Source organism: Odocoileus virginianus, chromosome 21 (genome assembly GCF_023699985.2).
Source record: "Odocoileus virginianus isolate 20LAN1187 ecotype Illinois chromosome 21, Ovbor_1.2, whole genome shotgun sequence".
NCBI classification, from domain to species: Eukaryota; Metazoa; Chordata; class Mammalia; order Artiodactyla; family Cervidae; genus Odocoileus; species Odocoileus virginianus.
In genome coordinates, this window is record NC_069694.1 from 18,841,866 (window position 1) to 18,854,721 (window position 12,856).

The window sequence follows — 12,856 nt, forward strand, 5'->3', positions numbered from 1 at the left end:
AAAAAGTGTTAAAGATGCAATAGGAAAGGCAAAACACTTCACTTGGATAGGCACAAGGGCAGTTATAAGACAGCAGAGACTGATGGAGTGGAATAGTCTCTGCTGGGGACAGACAGTAAAAACCCTTCAGTGGTGGGCTTTGGAGTAGGAACATCATTTATTAGGCAACTGGCAATCATCGAAGGTTTTCTAGAAGGCAGTGAGAAATATTAGAAGGGTAAATCCTGGGGAAAGAAATGGCAACTCAAAAACATAGCCCCCTAAAATAAAGTCTCACTGTTTCAAAAATAAAGTCTCCACTGTTTTTTTTTTTTTTTTAGTAGACTTGACTTTTTACAAGAGTTTTAGATGTATAGGAAAATTGGGAAGATACTAAGGAGAATTCCCAAGGATCTGATACCTAGTTTCCCTCTATTTGTCATGAAGTGATAGGACCAATACCATGTTTTCTGAATGGTGAGTTTTAAGCCAACTTTTTCACTCTCCTCTTTCACTTTCAAGAGGCTCTTTAGCTCTCCTTCGCTTTCTGCCATAAGGGTGGTGTCATCTGCATATTTGAGGTTACTGATATTTCTCTCAGCAACCTTGATTTCAGCTTGTGCTTCATCCAGCCCGGCATTTCACATGATGTACTCTGCATATAAGTTTAAAAAAGCAGCGTGACAATATACAGCCTTGACATACTCCTTTCTCCATTTGGAACCAGTCTGTTGTTCCACGTCCAGTTCTAACTGTTGCTTCCTGACCTGCATACAGATTTCTCAGGAGGCAGGTCAGGTGGTCTGGTATTCCCATCTTTCAGACTTTTCCACAGTTTGTTGTGATCCACACAGTCAAAGGCTTTGGCATAGTCAATAAAGCAAAAGTAGATGTTTTTTCTGGAGCTCTTGCTTTTTCTATGATCCAGCAGATGTTGGCAATTTGATCTCTGGCTCCTCTGCCTTTTCTAAATCCAGCCTGAACATCTGGAAGTTCATGGTTCCTGTACTGTTGAAGCCTGGCTAGGAGAATTTTGAGCATTACTTTGCTAGTGTGTGAGATGAATACAATTGTGCAGGAGTTTGAGCATTCCTTGGCATTGCCCTTCTTTGGGACTAGAATGAAAACAGACCTTTTCCAGTCCTGTGGCCACTGCTGAGTTTTCTAGATTTGCTGGCATATTGAGTGCAGCACTTTCACAGCATCATCTTTTAGGATTTGAAATAGCTCAACTGGAATTCCATCACATACACTAGCTTTGTTCATAGTGATGCTTCCTAAGGTCCACTTGACATCACATTCCAGGATGTCTGGCTCTAGGTGAGTGATCACACCACCGTGGTTATCTGGATCACGAAGATCTTTTTTGTCTATTCTTCTGTGTATTCTTACCACCTCTTCTTAATATCTTCTGCTTTTGTTAGGTCCATACCATTTTGGTCCCTTATTGTGCCCTTCTTGGCATGAAATGTTCCCTTGGTGTCTCTAATTTTCTTGATGAGATCTCTAGTTTTTCCCATTCTATTGTTTTCCTCTATTTCTTTGCATTGATCACTGAGGAAGGCTTTCTTATCTCTCCTTGCTATTCTCTGGAAATCTGCATTCAAATGGGTGTATCTTTTCCTTTTCTCCTTTGCCCTCAGCTTCTCTTCTTTTCTCAGCTAATTGTAAGGCCTCCTCAGACAACCATTTTGCCTTTTTGCATTTCTTTTCTTGTGAATGGTCTTATCACTGCCTCCTGTATAATGTCATGAACCTCCATCCATAGTTCTTCGGGCATTCTGTCTATCAGATCTAATCCCTTGAGTCTGTTTGTCACTTCCACTGTATAACTGTAAGCAATGTGATATAGGCCAAATCTGAGTGGTCTAGCAGTTTTCCCTACTTTGTTCAATTTAAGTCTGAATTTTGCAATAAGGAGTTCATGATCTGAACCACAAGCAGCTCCTGGTCTTGTTTCTGCTGATTGCATAGAGCTTCTCCATCTTTGTCTGCAAAGAATATAATCAATCTGATTTTGGTATTGACCATCAAAAGTAGATAATAATAAAAGGATTGAGACGCAGCAAAATGAACCCACTGAAAGATAAATAAATGGATTTAGAGTAAACTAATGGTAAACATAGAACTTATGTGATTTCTTCCCTAAGTACTCAACAGTTTAGGGGAAGAGAGATAGCAGACAGTAGAGGCAGCCTTAGGCTGAGGACTAAAATGCCAGTCAGAGTAGAAATCTGATAGGGTAAAAGGTATGAGGTGGAAGAGAGAACATGATAGAACAGCAGTCATTCAATCCAGACTAGGTAGCTTTCACACAAAGAAGAGAACTGCCTGACAGATCAGGAAGGTAAAGAACTAGGCAACTAGAGAAGAACAAATGGGAAGGCAAGCAAACACTAACTGGTGGAGGAGGTATTTACTATGACCATGGTTGAAGGACCAGTTGCAGCTGACCCTCAACTTTTTGGAGGTTAGGGATGCCAACCCTTAACATAGTGGAAAACCTGAGTATAACCAGATAGTTGGCTCTCCATACCTGTGGTTCCACATCTGCAGATTCAACCAACCCAGGATAGTGTAGTATTGTAGTATTTAGCACTGAATAAAAAATCCACATATAAGTGGATCCATGTAGTTCAAACCCATGTTGTTCAACAGTCATCTGCATTTCAGCAAACATTTACTGAGAGTGTTCTATGAGCCAGGGACTGTGCTTAGATGTTGAGGATAAAAGCACAGTTCATGCTCTTAAAGTACTGAATAATTTAATCAAGGGATTTGCAAACTTTCTGTAAAAGTGTAGGTGGTTAAAAATTTTACACTTTACAGGTCATAATGTCTCCAATGCAACTACTTCACTCTGATACTGTATTGCAAAAGCAGCCATAGACAACATGTAAATAAAGGAGCATGCCTATTTTCTAGTAAATATATTTTATTAATTCCTATAATTTTCATGGGTCACAAGATAGTATTCTTCTTTTGATTTTTCAACCAGTTGAAAATGTAAAAAAAAAAAGAAAAAATTCCTAGCTTCCCCACAATACAAAAACAGGTAGCAGGGCAGATCTGGCCCATGGGCTGTAGCATGCCAACTCTTGATCTAGTGGGTAAGCCTAGAAAGAAGAGAAAGGAATACCATCTATATACATACACTTACCATTCATACATAGTCTCAGCAACTAGCAGTAGACTTTAAGAATAGACCTATTATTCACCTCTTCAGTCTTAATAGGAAACCAACTTCTGTTTTTTACACATGCTAAAACTGATACTTTCTCTAAAAGGTTCCAAAATTTTCAAATTTTGCCAAAAAAAAAACTTAGATATTTAGCTTTATTTTCTTTAGTTCAGACATTTATAATAAAAGACCAAACAATTCTTTCATACATGCGTCATTTCAAGATTATGCTTTATCACACACCAATAGTAAGTACCATCTGGTTGCATTAATACCAAAGTATTAATACCACCCCGGGGATAGAAATATACTACACAGTAATACCAAAGCATTAATACCACCCGGGGACAGAAATATACTACACAGTAATACCAAAGTGTTAATATCACCCCCGGGAGACAGAAATATACTACACATTAATACCAAAGTATTAATACCACCGGGGGGGGGGCAGAAATATACTACACATTAATACCAAAGTATCAATAGCACCCTGGGGGATAGAAATATACTACACATTAATGCCAAAGTATCAATACAACCCCGGGGACAGAAATATACTACATAGTAATATTCCCTCAAATATCTCCACAGTTTTTTGTTTATATCGCTTCCTTTCACCCTGCGATTTCAAGGGTTTTTAAAATGAAAGCAGAAAACTAAAAATCTGCCTAACATCCAGGAAGTGAAACATAGTAACTCAAAGCAGCAGAACACTTCCCAGGAGCAGCAGAACCAATGTGTAACTGCTGAAGCTGGGTGATGGGTTCACGGGAGTTCTCCAGGGTGTATTTCAAATTTTTCATAATAGTTTCTGAGACTACGATGGAGAAAGAAGGTCAGCTTATGATGTCCATTAAAGCCTCAGCACTGGCACTGTGAGGAAGGCTCATGAACAGTCCTACCTCACAGGCAGGTAGACAAAGCTAGGCAAAGGCAAAGGCCAGCTAAAGAATTAGGGGCACTTAGACAGCTTATTGTTTCTATTTAAATAGCTTTTTATAGTCTTTCTATTTAAATTATTTTATTTTATTCTTGTAAAGTTACTTTTCGTTATTTTTAGTTCATCTTAGATTATAGGATTCATTTGGATTCTGCAACTGAATACAACTAGTGTGTAACAACCTGTTGCGAAAACAAATAGATTTCAAATACACTAACAGTAACACTGCTGTCAAAAGCCAAAATTTTAGGGGAAGAGTGAGTCAGTTGATTCCCTATTCATTCCTTTAATATCACAGAACTTGAGGAACAAATTGGTGCATAATACTTATACCATATTTTAAATCTTAGGCCAGTATGGTACAGTACTTTTTCCCTTCTACTCAGTATTTTTTTTTTAGAATTACTATAGGAATTAAGTAAGTGTAATCTTTGGTTACCAAATGTAAAGAGCATGCAAATACTATCTGCATCACTTTAGTAGTCCTTATCCAGTCTTTCATATAATAAATATAGTCCTAATGTTAATAAGGATCTTTCATTCTGAATTATATAACTTGGTATGGAATAATAAAATTAAAATGAACAACAGCCAACCTGTGCTTTCCTCATGTATACCAAAGGTTCTTTAAGATGTTCAGGAGGGGCAGCTGGATGACTCGGTAAAGGAAACCTGAGGACAGAAAGAGGGAGCTAAATATTATATACTACTCTTGATAATTAATCAGTTTGTTTGGTTAGAAATTACTTACCTCTATAGTCCGTGATATATGAAACAGAACATTTGCTAGCAGTTCTATGTACTTACACAAGGTACAACAACCTAATAAAACTTTAATTCTTATCCTACTAGCATTGTAACTTTAAATTAGCAATTTAATGACATTAAAACTTAAAGTGGAATTCATAGTTTGAGGTAACTTTTAAATTATTTAGTTCTGTAAGTGCTCATATGAAATTTTCACAACTGTTAATTTTAGTATATAAATATAACAGAAATTTTAAAAATCTGAAACCTAAACAAGTCTGTTAAAAATATCAACTTTTCTCATTTCTCCCAATTTCCTTTTCCACAGAATTGAAATCATAGTATAAATACTCTTTTGTAATAGCCATATTTTAGCATGCAATATACTATACACTATATTAATTCACAGATTTAATAAAATTTTTTAAATTTAATGTCATAAATTCTATTTTCTGTGTAACATGACATTTTATATTAAAAATATATTGTTTTTATTAAGAAAACAGATTGATTTATTCAACAAATATTTGAGCCATTCTAGGTATATGGTGAGATTAAGACAGTGTCTCCTGTTCTCATGTACCTAATATTCTAGTGAAGAAAGTCAATATTTATAAAAAAACAAACAAATAGAATAACATAAAAGAGTAGTAAATGCCAAGAGAAAATGAGAGCAGGGTAAAGTCTAAATGATTTGGAAGGGCAGGGAAGGTGTCTAGGAAACCTAATGTTTAAATCAAGACATGAGTGAAAAGGAGCCAACCAACATTCCAAGCAAAATGACAGCAAGCACAAAACTCTGAGGTGAGAAAATGTGCAATGTTCAAAAATCAGAAAAAGCCAGGATGGTTGAAATGTAATGGCTGAGGCACAGAGTGATATAAAATCATAGAGAAGGCAATAGGAAAACACAACAATTTAACATTTCCTTAGAGGTTTCAATCTCTTTCACAACTTATACCTCCAATTAAAATTAGTCATAGAAATTGTACCCATGTAAAGCAACCCTATTCTAACAGTCAAGAACCATGCACTGAGTTCTCAAGAAATTCCTTGAGAAAATCCAAACAGGGACATCTAAAGGGGAATTTCAGACAGCTTCACTAACTGATTATTTCTAATTGTTTTTTCTACTAAAATTTGCATTCCATGTACCTAAACAAATCACCTTTCCCTACTCACACACAAAAAAAGCAAAAAACACACTGGTAATTTCTAGATACCTCAGTATTTCTTATATGCAAGATGGTTTAAAAGTTATATATTTTATATTGCTCACTATATTACTTGTAAAGATACATATGTTTTATAATGAAATGTAATTCTAAAATCCTTCCATTTTAACAGTAATTATTTCTAAATTTAATAAAACTTAGAAACTTAGGAACGGAAATTTAGAAACTTGGGAGCATTTACTGATGATCTTAAGGGTTATTTAGACAAGATCCTCGTGGCTCAGATGGTAAAGAATCTGCCTGCAAAGCAGGAGACCCGGGTACAAACCCTGATTCTGGAAGATCCCCTGGAGAAGGGCATGGCAACCCACTCCAGTATTCTTGCCTAGAGAATTCCATGGACAGAGGAGCCTGGCGGGCTGTAGTCCATGGGGTCACAAAGGGTCAGACACGACTGAGTGACTAACGCTTTCTTACTTTAAGGGTTATTTAAGCTCAATGAAATTTATCCAGAAAAAAAGGTAAGAAGTGGTCACCCCAAAATTATTCATATTAAAACTAAAATAAAGCCATTTATTCAGTTATAAATATTTAATGAGAATCTACCAAGTGTTCAAGTTTATAGAAATACAGCAGAAAATAAAACACATTAAAATCTCTGTCCTCATGGATTTCACATTTAGTAATACAAAGAGATGAGGATCAGCAGACAGGAACAACACAGAAACCTGGATGTCTCTCTTTACTCCTCCCTCTTCCTGTCTCTCCAAATTCCTCTAAATACCACTCATCTTTTACTACCTCACTGACATGATTTAGCCAACGACATTACTTGCTTGCATATCTGACATATTCATCTACACTATCTTCAACCTAACTGTCAGTCTGTCTGGCTGTTAGTCAGGAGCACTGTGTTCTTTATTCACCAGTGATTGCATTTCCAGTGTCTAGCATGAGACCTGGCACATACTAGATACCCAGTACATTACTGAATGGGCTTCCCAGGTGGCTCAGATGGTAAAGAATCTGCCAACAGTGCAGGAGATGTGGGTTCAATCCCTGGGGCAGGAAGAGAAGGAAGCGGCAATGTACTCCAATATTCTTGCCTTAAGAATCCCTTGGACAGAGGAGCCTGGCAGGCTACAGTCCAAGGGGTCACAAAGAGTCAGACACAACTGAGCATGCATATATGCACACTGCTAAATAACTAAAATGCAAATGTGATCATGTTACTACTAAATCCTAAAATGGTACCCAAATGCTTTTAGGATCCAGTCTACATATCCTTGAGTATCAGGCACAAGCCTGCCTACAGATCTAGCTTCATTCTTTCCTATGGCCCTTTGCCCACTCCCATCCAGTCATACAATTTTTGTTCTTCCAATATACAACATTCTTTTCCACCTCTAAACGTATGTGGGCTTCCCAGGTGGCACCAGTGGTAAAGAATCCAACTGCCAGTACAGGAGATGCAAGAGATGTGGGTTCAATCCCTGGGCTGGGAAAATCCCCTGGAGGAGGAAATGGCAACCCACTCCAATATTCTTGCCTGGGAAATCCCAAGGACAGAGGAGCCTGGAAGGCTACAGTCCACAGGATTACAAAAGAGTTGGACACAACTAAACCCACATGCATGTGTGAAACATCTGTACCTCTTGTTCCCTTGTGCCTAAAGCATTTTTCTTCTCTATTCCTTCCCCTAACTGTAGCTTTGCTTTCTGATCTCAGTCTGAATATTATTTCCTGTGACAAGTCATCATGACATCTCCAATCTGACTTAAGAACCTTCCTACGTACTGCTTGCAGTTACCCCACTATAGCACTTACTATGTTCTACTGTAATTGCTTCTGTAAAGTCTCTGTGCCCCACTGGGATGTAAGCTCCATAAAAAGCAAACACTATCTACCTACTTGTGCATTATGCCAGCACCTAGCTCTGAACACAACACTTGTTATGTGTAACACTTAAAACTAAGAGGGCAAGAAGAACTATGATTAGGATATTTTAGAGGTGCCCAGGTCTACTACCTGAGGACTCTTTTGAGACCACTGTGAATGTCTATAAAAGACTGACCTAGTCTGGTGATCTAGTGTAATGTACTCATTAATCTAAAAGTTTTTCTGTTTTGAGGCCCACTATCATTCAACATTTATACCTCTCCAAAATATGGTAAACACTTGCATATATATATACTATAACAGCAGATTGTGGTATCTGATTTTATAACATATACATATACGGTAGGTTAAAAAGGTTTATATATTCTTTTAATTTGTATTCCATAAGGAAAAATAATATATCTTCTAATTCTTTATATGCATGCTCAGTCGCTTCAGTCATGTCCAACTCTTTGCAATCCCATGGACTGTAGTCCCACCCCCCCACCCTCCGCCAGCTCTTCTGGTCCATGAGATTCTCCAGGCAAGAATACTAGTGTGGGTTGCCATTTCCTTCTCCAAACTGCTCTACATAAAATACAATAAAGACAGAGAGACAAAGAAATTGGTACATTTTCAAAGTAAAGAGTTTCTTAAATATTTACAGTAAATATTTAGGATTAATAGTTTCACTAAGTTTTCTCAATTCAAAAAGATAATTTATTGTGTGCTGGCCCTAGGGGTGGCTGAATAACTACTTGCTGACTCAATGTCATTTATTTGATGCTATAGGAGATACTCAAAGAAACGTAAAACATAATTCTTGTTTTAGAACACTTTTAATCTAGGTAAAAAACAAGATGCAAGTATATGTGAGAAGCAGTAAAACATACAGCTTTAGAATATGTTTCACTAGAGGTGTACCCCAGCACTGCCATTTACTAGCTACATGATTTTCAGCAAGTTACTTAAGTGATCTTCGACTCAGTTTTCTCTTTTGCAAAATAATTAGAATAATAATCTACTTTGTAGGGTGTTATAAAGACTACCTAATATAGACAATGCCTATAAAGTGCTTATTACCACAGTGCTGGACATAAACATTCAATCAATGCAAATTATCACTGACATAATATTAAATAGTTTTTAACACAATAATAATTAAACAAAGTATGCAGTTTGAAGTGGAAGGAGCTAACCCGGGCTAGTGTTAGGTTTCATGTAATAAAAGACTGTAGAAATTTTTCTGCTATACTTGTTAAATAAAAATCTGACTAAAATCTTTGGAAAGATTACTAAAATAAGTATGACATGAGCAAATTCCAGGTATGATGTATATAGCTCATGTGGCCACACTTCTATTAGGAATGAGAGTATGTGCATTTTTTTTTCAGTTTCAATCATTTGAACAAATAGATATTTCTATCTTACTTTTGCTTTATTTACCTATGTATCTAATGATTTCTGCCAATGAAAAATGGACCAGACTATGCTAAGTCCACTTACTTTTCTGATTTGCGTGAGGAAACACTTCTTCCCCAACTCTAGATGTGCCCTTTCATATGAAACGAACTGCCTCCCTGTAACACACTTGACCTCCTTCCAGGGCTTTATTCACTATACCCCAGAAGAGAAGAAATGCCCTCTACAACTTCTAAATTTTGGAAGAATAAACTGAATATGCTCACAATGCTATTTAACTAGAAGGTTAAATCTAAGTCTGGAGTTCAGTTAGAGTTTATTTTGCTCTTGCACTAAGTTATGTCCTCCTACCCAATCTTTACCACAAGTAAAAGTATAGTTTTGCTCTCCCATTTGCCTTTCTATTTTATTTTCTCTATTTGTTCAGAATCTAAGTGAGGAAAACAGGCAGTTTTACTGAACTCCTTCAAATATCCCAACAAGTTATTGAATATTTATAAAACACTTATTTAATGTCCATTATGTAGGATATCAAGGATATGACAATGAATGATATATCGTCAATGCCATCAAGTGAAAAGGGACTCTGTCTCACAGAACAATTTTCAGGAATGCATTATACCACAAAAACAGCAATCACCAGTAGTGTCAACTGAGATGAGAGCCTAATATCTGGAATTACACACAACAGATGCTATTATTCTGCCAGTATCAGAGACAAAGACACTGAAGTTACAAGCTTTAATAGACAGAGGTAAATCACCATGTCCATATTAGTTTAATCAACTCATGGTATCTCTACTACATTTGGGGAATTTTAAAACCTTACTTGTCATGATAAATACCTTTTCCTTTAGTGACTAGAACCAAAGGTATGATCACAATCAACTTTACTTAATAGATAGCACTTTATATATGAGTTTAAGAGCTCAAAAACCAACTCAGCAATAAGCAAAGAAGCAAATAACTAATTTTAAAAACGTGTGTCTAAGCACAAATCCACAAGCATTCATCCCTTTGTTTTAGAAACAATCCTGGTAAACCAGGTTATCTCCTTTTCCAAGTAACAGCAGATTAGAAGGAGCAAACTGGAAACAGGAGCGTGAGAAACTAGAGAGGCTACAGACATAGATACATTGATAGCAGGGAAAAAAAGACTTAAGAACTCAATTAGATCATAAACCTCATGAGGGCAGAAACTGTGTTCACAGTTCTGTGCTATATCCCCAGTGCCTACTATCTATAGTGCTAGCAATAGATAATTGATGAATAATGGAGCATTAAATAAACTACAAAGGTTAACATTTGGGATCTATATTTCTCGTAATGACAAATAGTTCTACACACTTCAGCAAACTCTGAGAACAAATTCAGATAAATAAAAATAGTAATATTCTTAATAATGAATATTTCAAAAAAGAGTTAGCTATGTTTAGAATGGTCAGTATATAAAGACAGAAAAAGGATAACGTCCAATATGGCAATAATAAAGAGAACACTGGTAAGCTTAAATTATCTGAAATACTAACTTATGAGAAATATCATATTCCCTAAATACACTGGATTAATGAATTGTTAATATAAAAATTTTATTGGTAAAAACCCCCATGTATTAATTCTCAGGAAGACTACAATTTTTAATAGTATAAACTCACTTGAAATACTATATAAATGCTAACAAGAAATAATAACAATGAGTACATATAGTAAAACTATATTCATTACTTACAAAGCAAATATAGCTAAATGTAATTTGAGTATCTCAAAATAGGGAGGAAAAACTCACACACTCAGTTCACTATACACAGCATTCTGAAGTTTTTTCTCCCAACCTATTTTAAAAAAAGGAAAACATATACAAACATATTAGTTTTTAAAGTAAACATACATTAAAATTAAATTTATCTCACAAAAACTTTAATATCATATTTACTGCAAAAGAACCTTACAAACTGCCAATTGCTAATGTAAAGTGTTATTCTAAGGAATTATTTCTTATGTATTTACCAATATTCCCTTCGCTAACACTAAATACAAAGTCATCAACATGATTTATTACTTTGTAAGTTAAACTATGGCGCCATTTTCTGAAGATGAGAAGACTATTTCCTTCTTCCACTGTTAAGGCACTCAACAAATGCCAAAATCTTTGGCAGTTGTACTGTCAGTGCTATGAGGAATATGCATATGGAAGGGCGAGAAACAGCCAGGCACCTGACAAAGATCACAAGTAATTCGTGACAATAACCTGGTCAGTAAATTCCTAAACAAGAGAAGCAGACTATTACAAGGCACCACCAGTCAGGTCAGTTCACTTGGCTACTAACTATTATTTTTGATCAACTTATCTGGCCAAGTAAACCACTTAATATCTCAGCTCCCAAGTGCAAAGGCTTCTTAACAGCTTGCTCTAAAAAAGCTGAAATTTTCTCTGTTTTCTTTGAAGGGTAGAAAAGAGAGAAAAGAAGCAAAGAAGGAAAAAAAGTCACAGATGAAAAGTAAAAGACAAGGTATTTAACTAAGGAGATTTTAATACATTCAGGATGTATTTTGACTAGGAAGGTAAACACTATTTAAAACTGATCAATGTAAAGTAGTTATTACCTGTGTTCCTGAATTTCTGCAGAAATGTCTGAAAGTTCTAATTCACTTCAACTAAAAAAACTATCCTACCACTCTTTCACAATTTTAAACAAGTAATTGACTGCAAATACAATATCCCCTCAAAATAAAGTCTTTCCTTATTTTGCTTTAAAGAATTAAAGAAAAAGAAAAAGCAACTTACAAACCTGATATTTTAAAGAATTCCTTAATATCTTCTTTTAGTGATTCAAGTTTAATCTCAGGTCTCTGAAGACTGGCCTGATTTTAGAAAGAAGAAACAAAAAGACAGGTCAAAAGTAATCATTTGGGGTGATACTTAATGCTAACGAGATGTTTAAAAAGGAATGTCCAAATGTGCGTGCATGTGTGTGTGTGTTAGTTGCTCAGTTCTGTCCAACTCTTTGAGACCCCATGGACTGTAGCTCACCAGGCTCCATAGGATTCTCCAAGCAAGAATACTGGAGTGGGTTGCTATTTCCTTCTCCAGGGGATCTTCCCATCCCAGGGACTGAACCCGAGTCTCCAATACTGCAGACAGATGCTTACCATCTAAGCCACCAGGGAAGCCCCCAACATGCATACTACCATTTAAAACACCCCCTCTGAGATCAGAGCACCTGAGCATTGGGAACAGCTCCTAAGACAGAACACTTTCATATACTCTTAAAGCAGAAGATCTGTGATAGGACACTAGAATCTACTTAAAATATTAAACCTTGTAGCTAATGAACAGTTAACATCATCTAAGACTTTCATTTTTATGAATATTTAACATCTATTTTTCTAATAGGAAAAATACTTTATAAATTCATTCTCTTTATACATAATACATATGCCATCTACATACACCAAATAGCCAAAAACCATGATGCATCCATATAAACTGGAGCTTTGAAGAGTGTCATCCCCTTTGGATTGCTGCTCTGT

At 36.0% G+C, this 12,856-nt stretch overlaps 1 protein-coding gene across 4 annotated transcripts in view; it reads right to left on the minus strand.

Annotated features, from left to right (window-relative positions):
* Nucleotides 1–12,856, minus strand: part of TBC1D19 (TBC1 domain family member 19) — a 137,301-nt gene that overhangs the window by 98,570 nt on the left and 25,875 nt on the right. For 2 of the 4 annotated variants that reach the window (XM_070452067.1, XM_020897627.2), the window contains exons 2-4: nucleotides 12,115–12,187; nucleotides 11,112–11,157; nucleotides 4,700–4,775 (exon numbers count right to left, since the gene is read on the minus strand). In XM_070452067.1, the coding sequence (XP_070308168.1) occupies nucleotides 4,700–4,775; nucleotides 11,112–11,157; nucleotides 12,115–12,187 (195 nt within the window). Of the gene's footprint in view, nucleotides 1–4,699; nucleotides 4,776–11,054; nucleotides 11,158–12,114; nucleotides 12,188–12,856 lie in introns of those variants that run through there. The other 2 variants (XM_070452068.1, XM_070452069.1) reach the window with 2 other exon arrangements.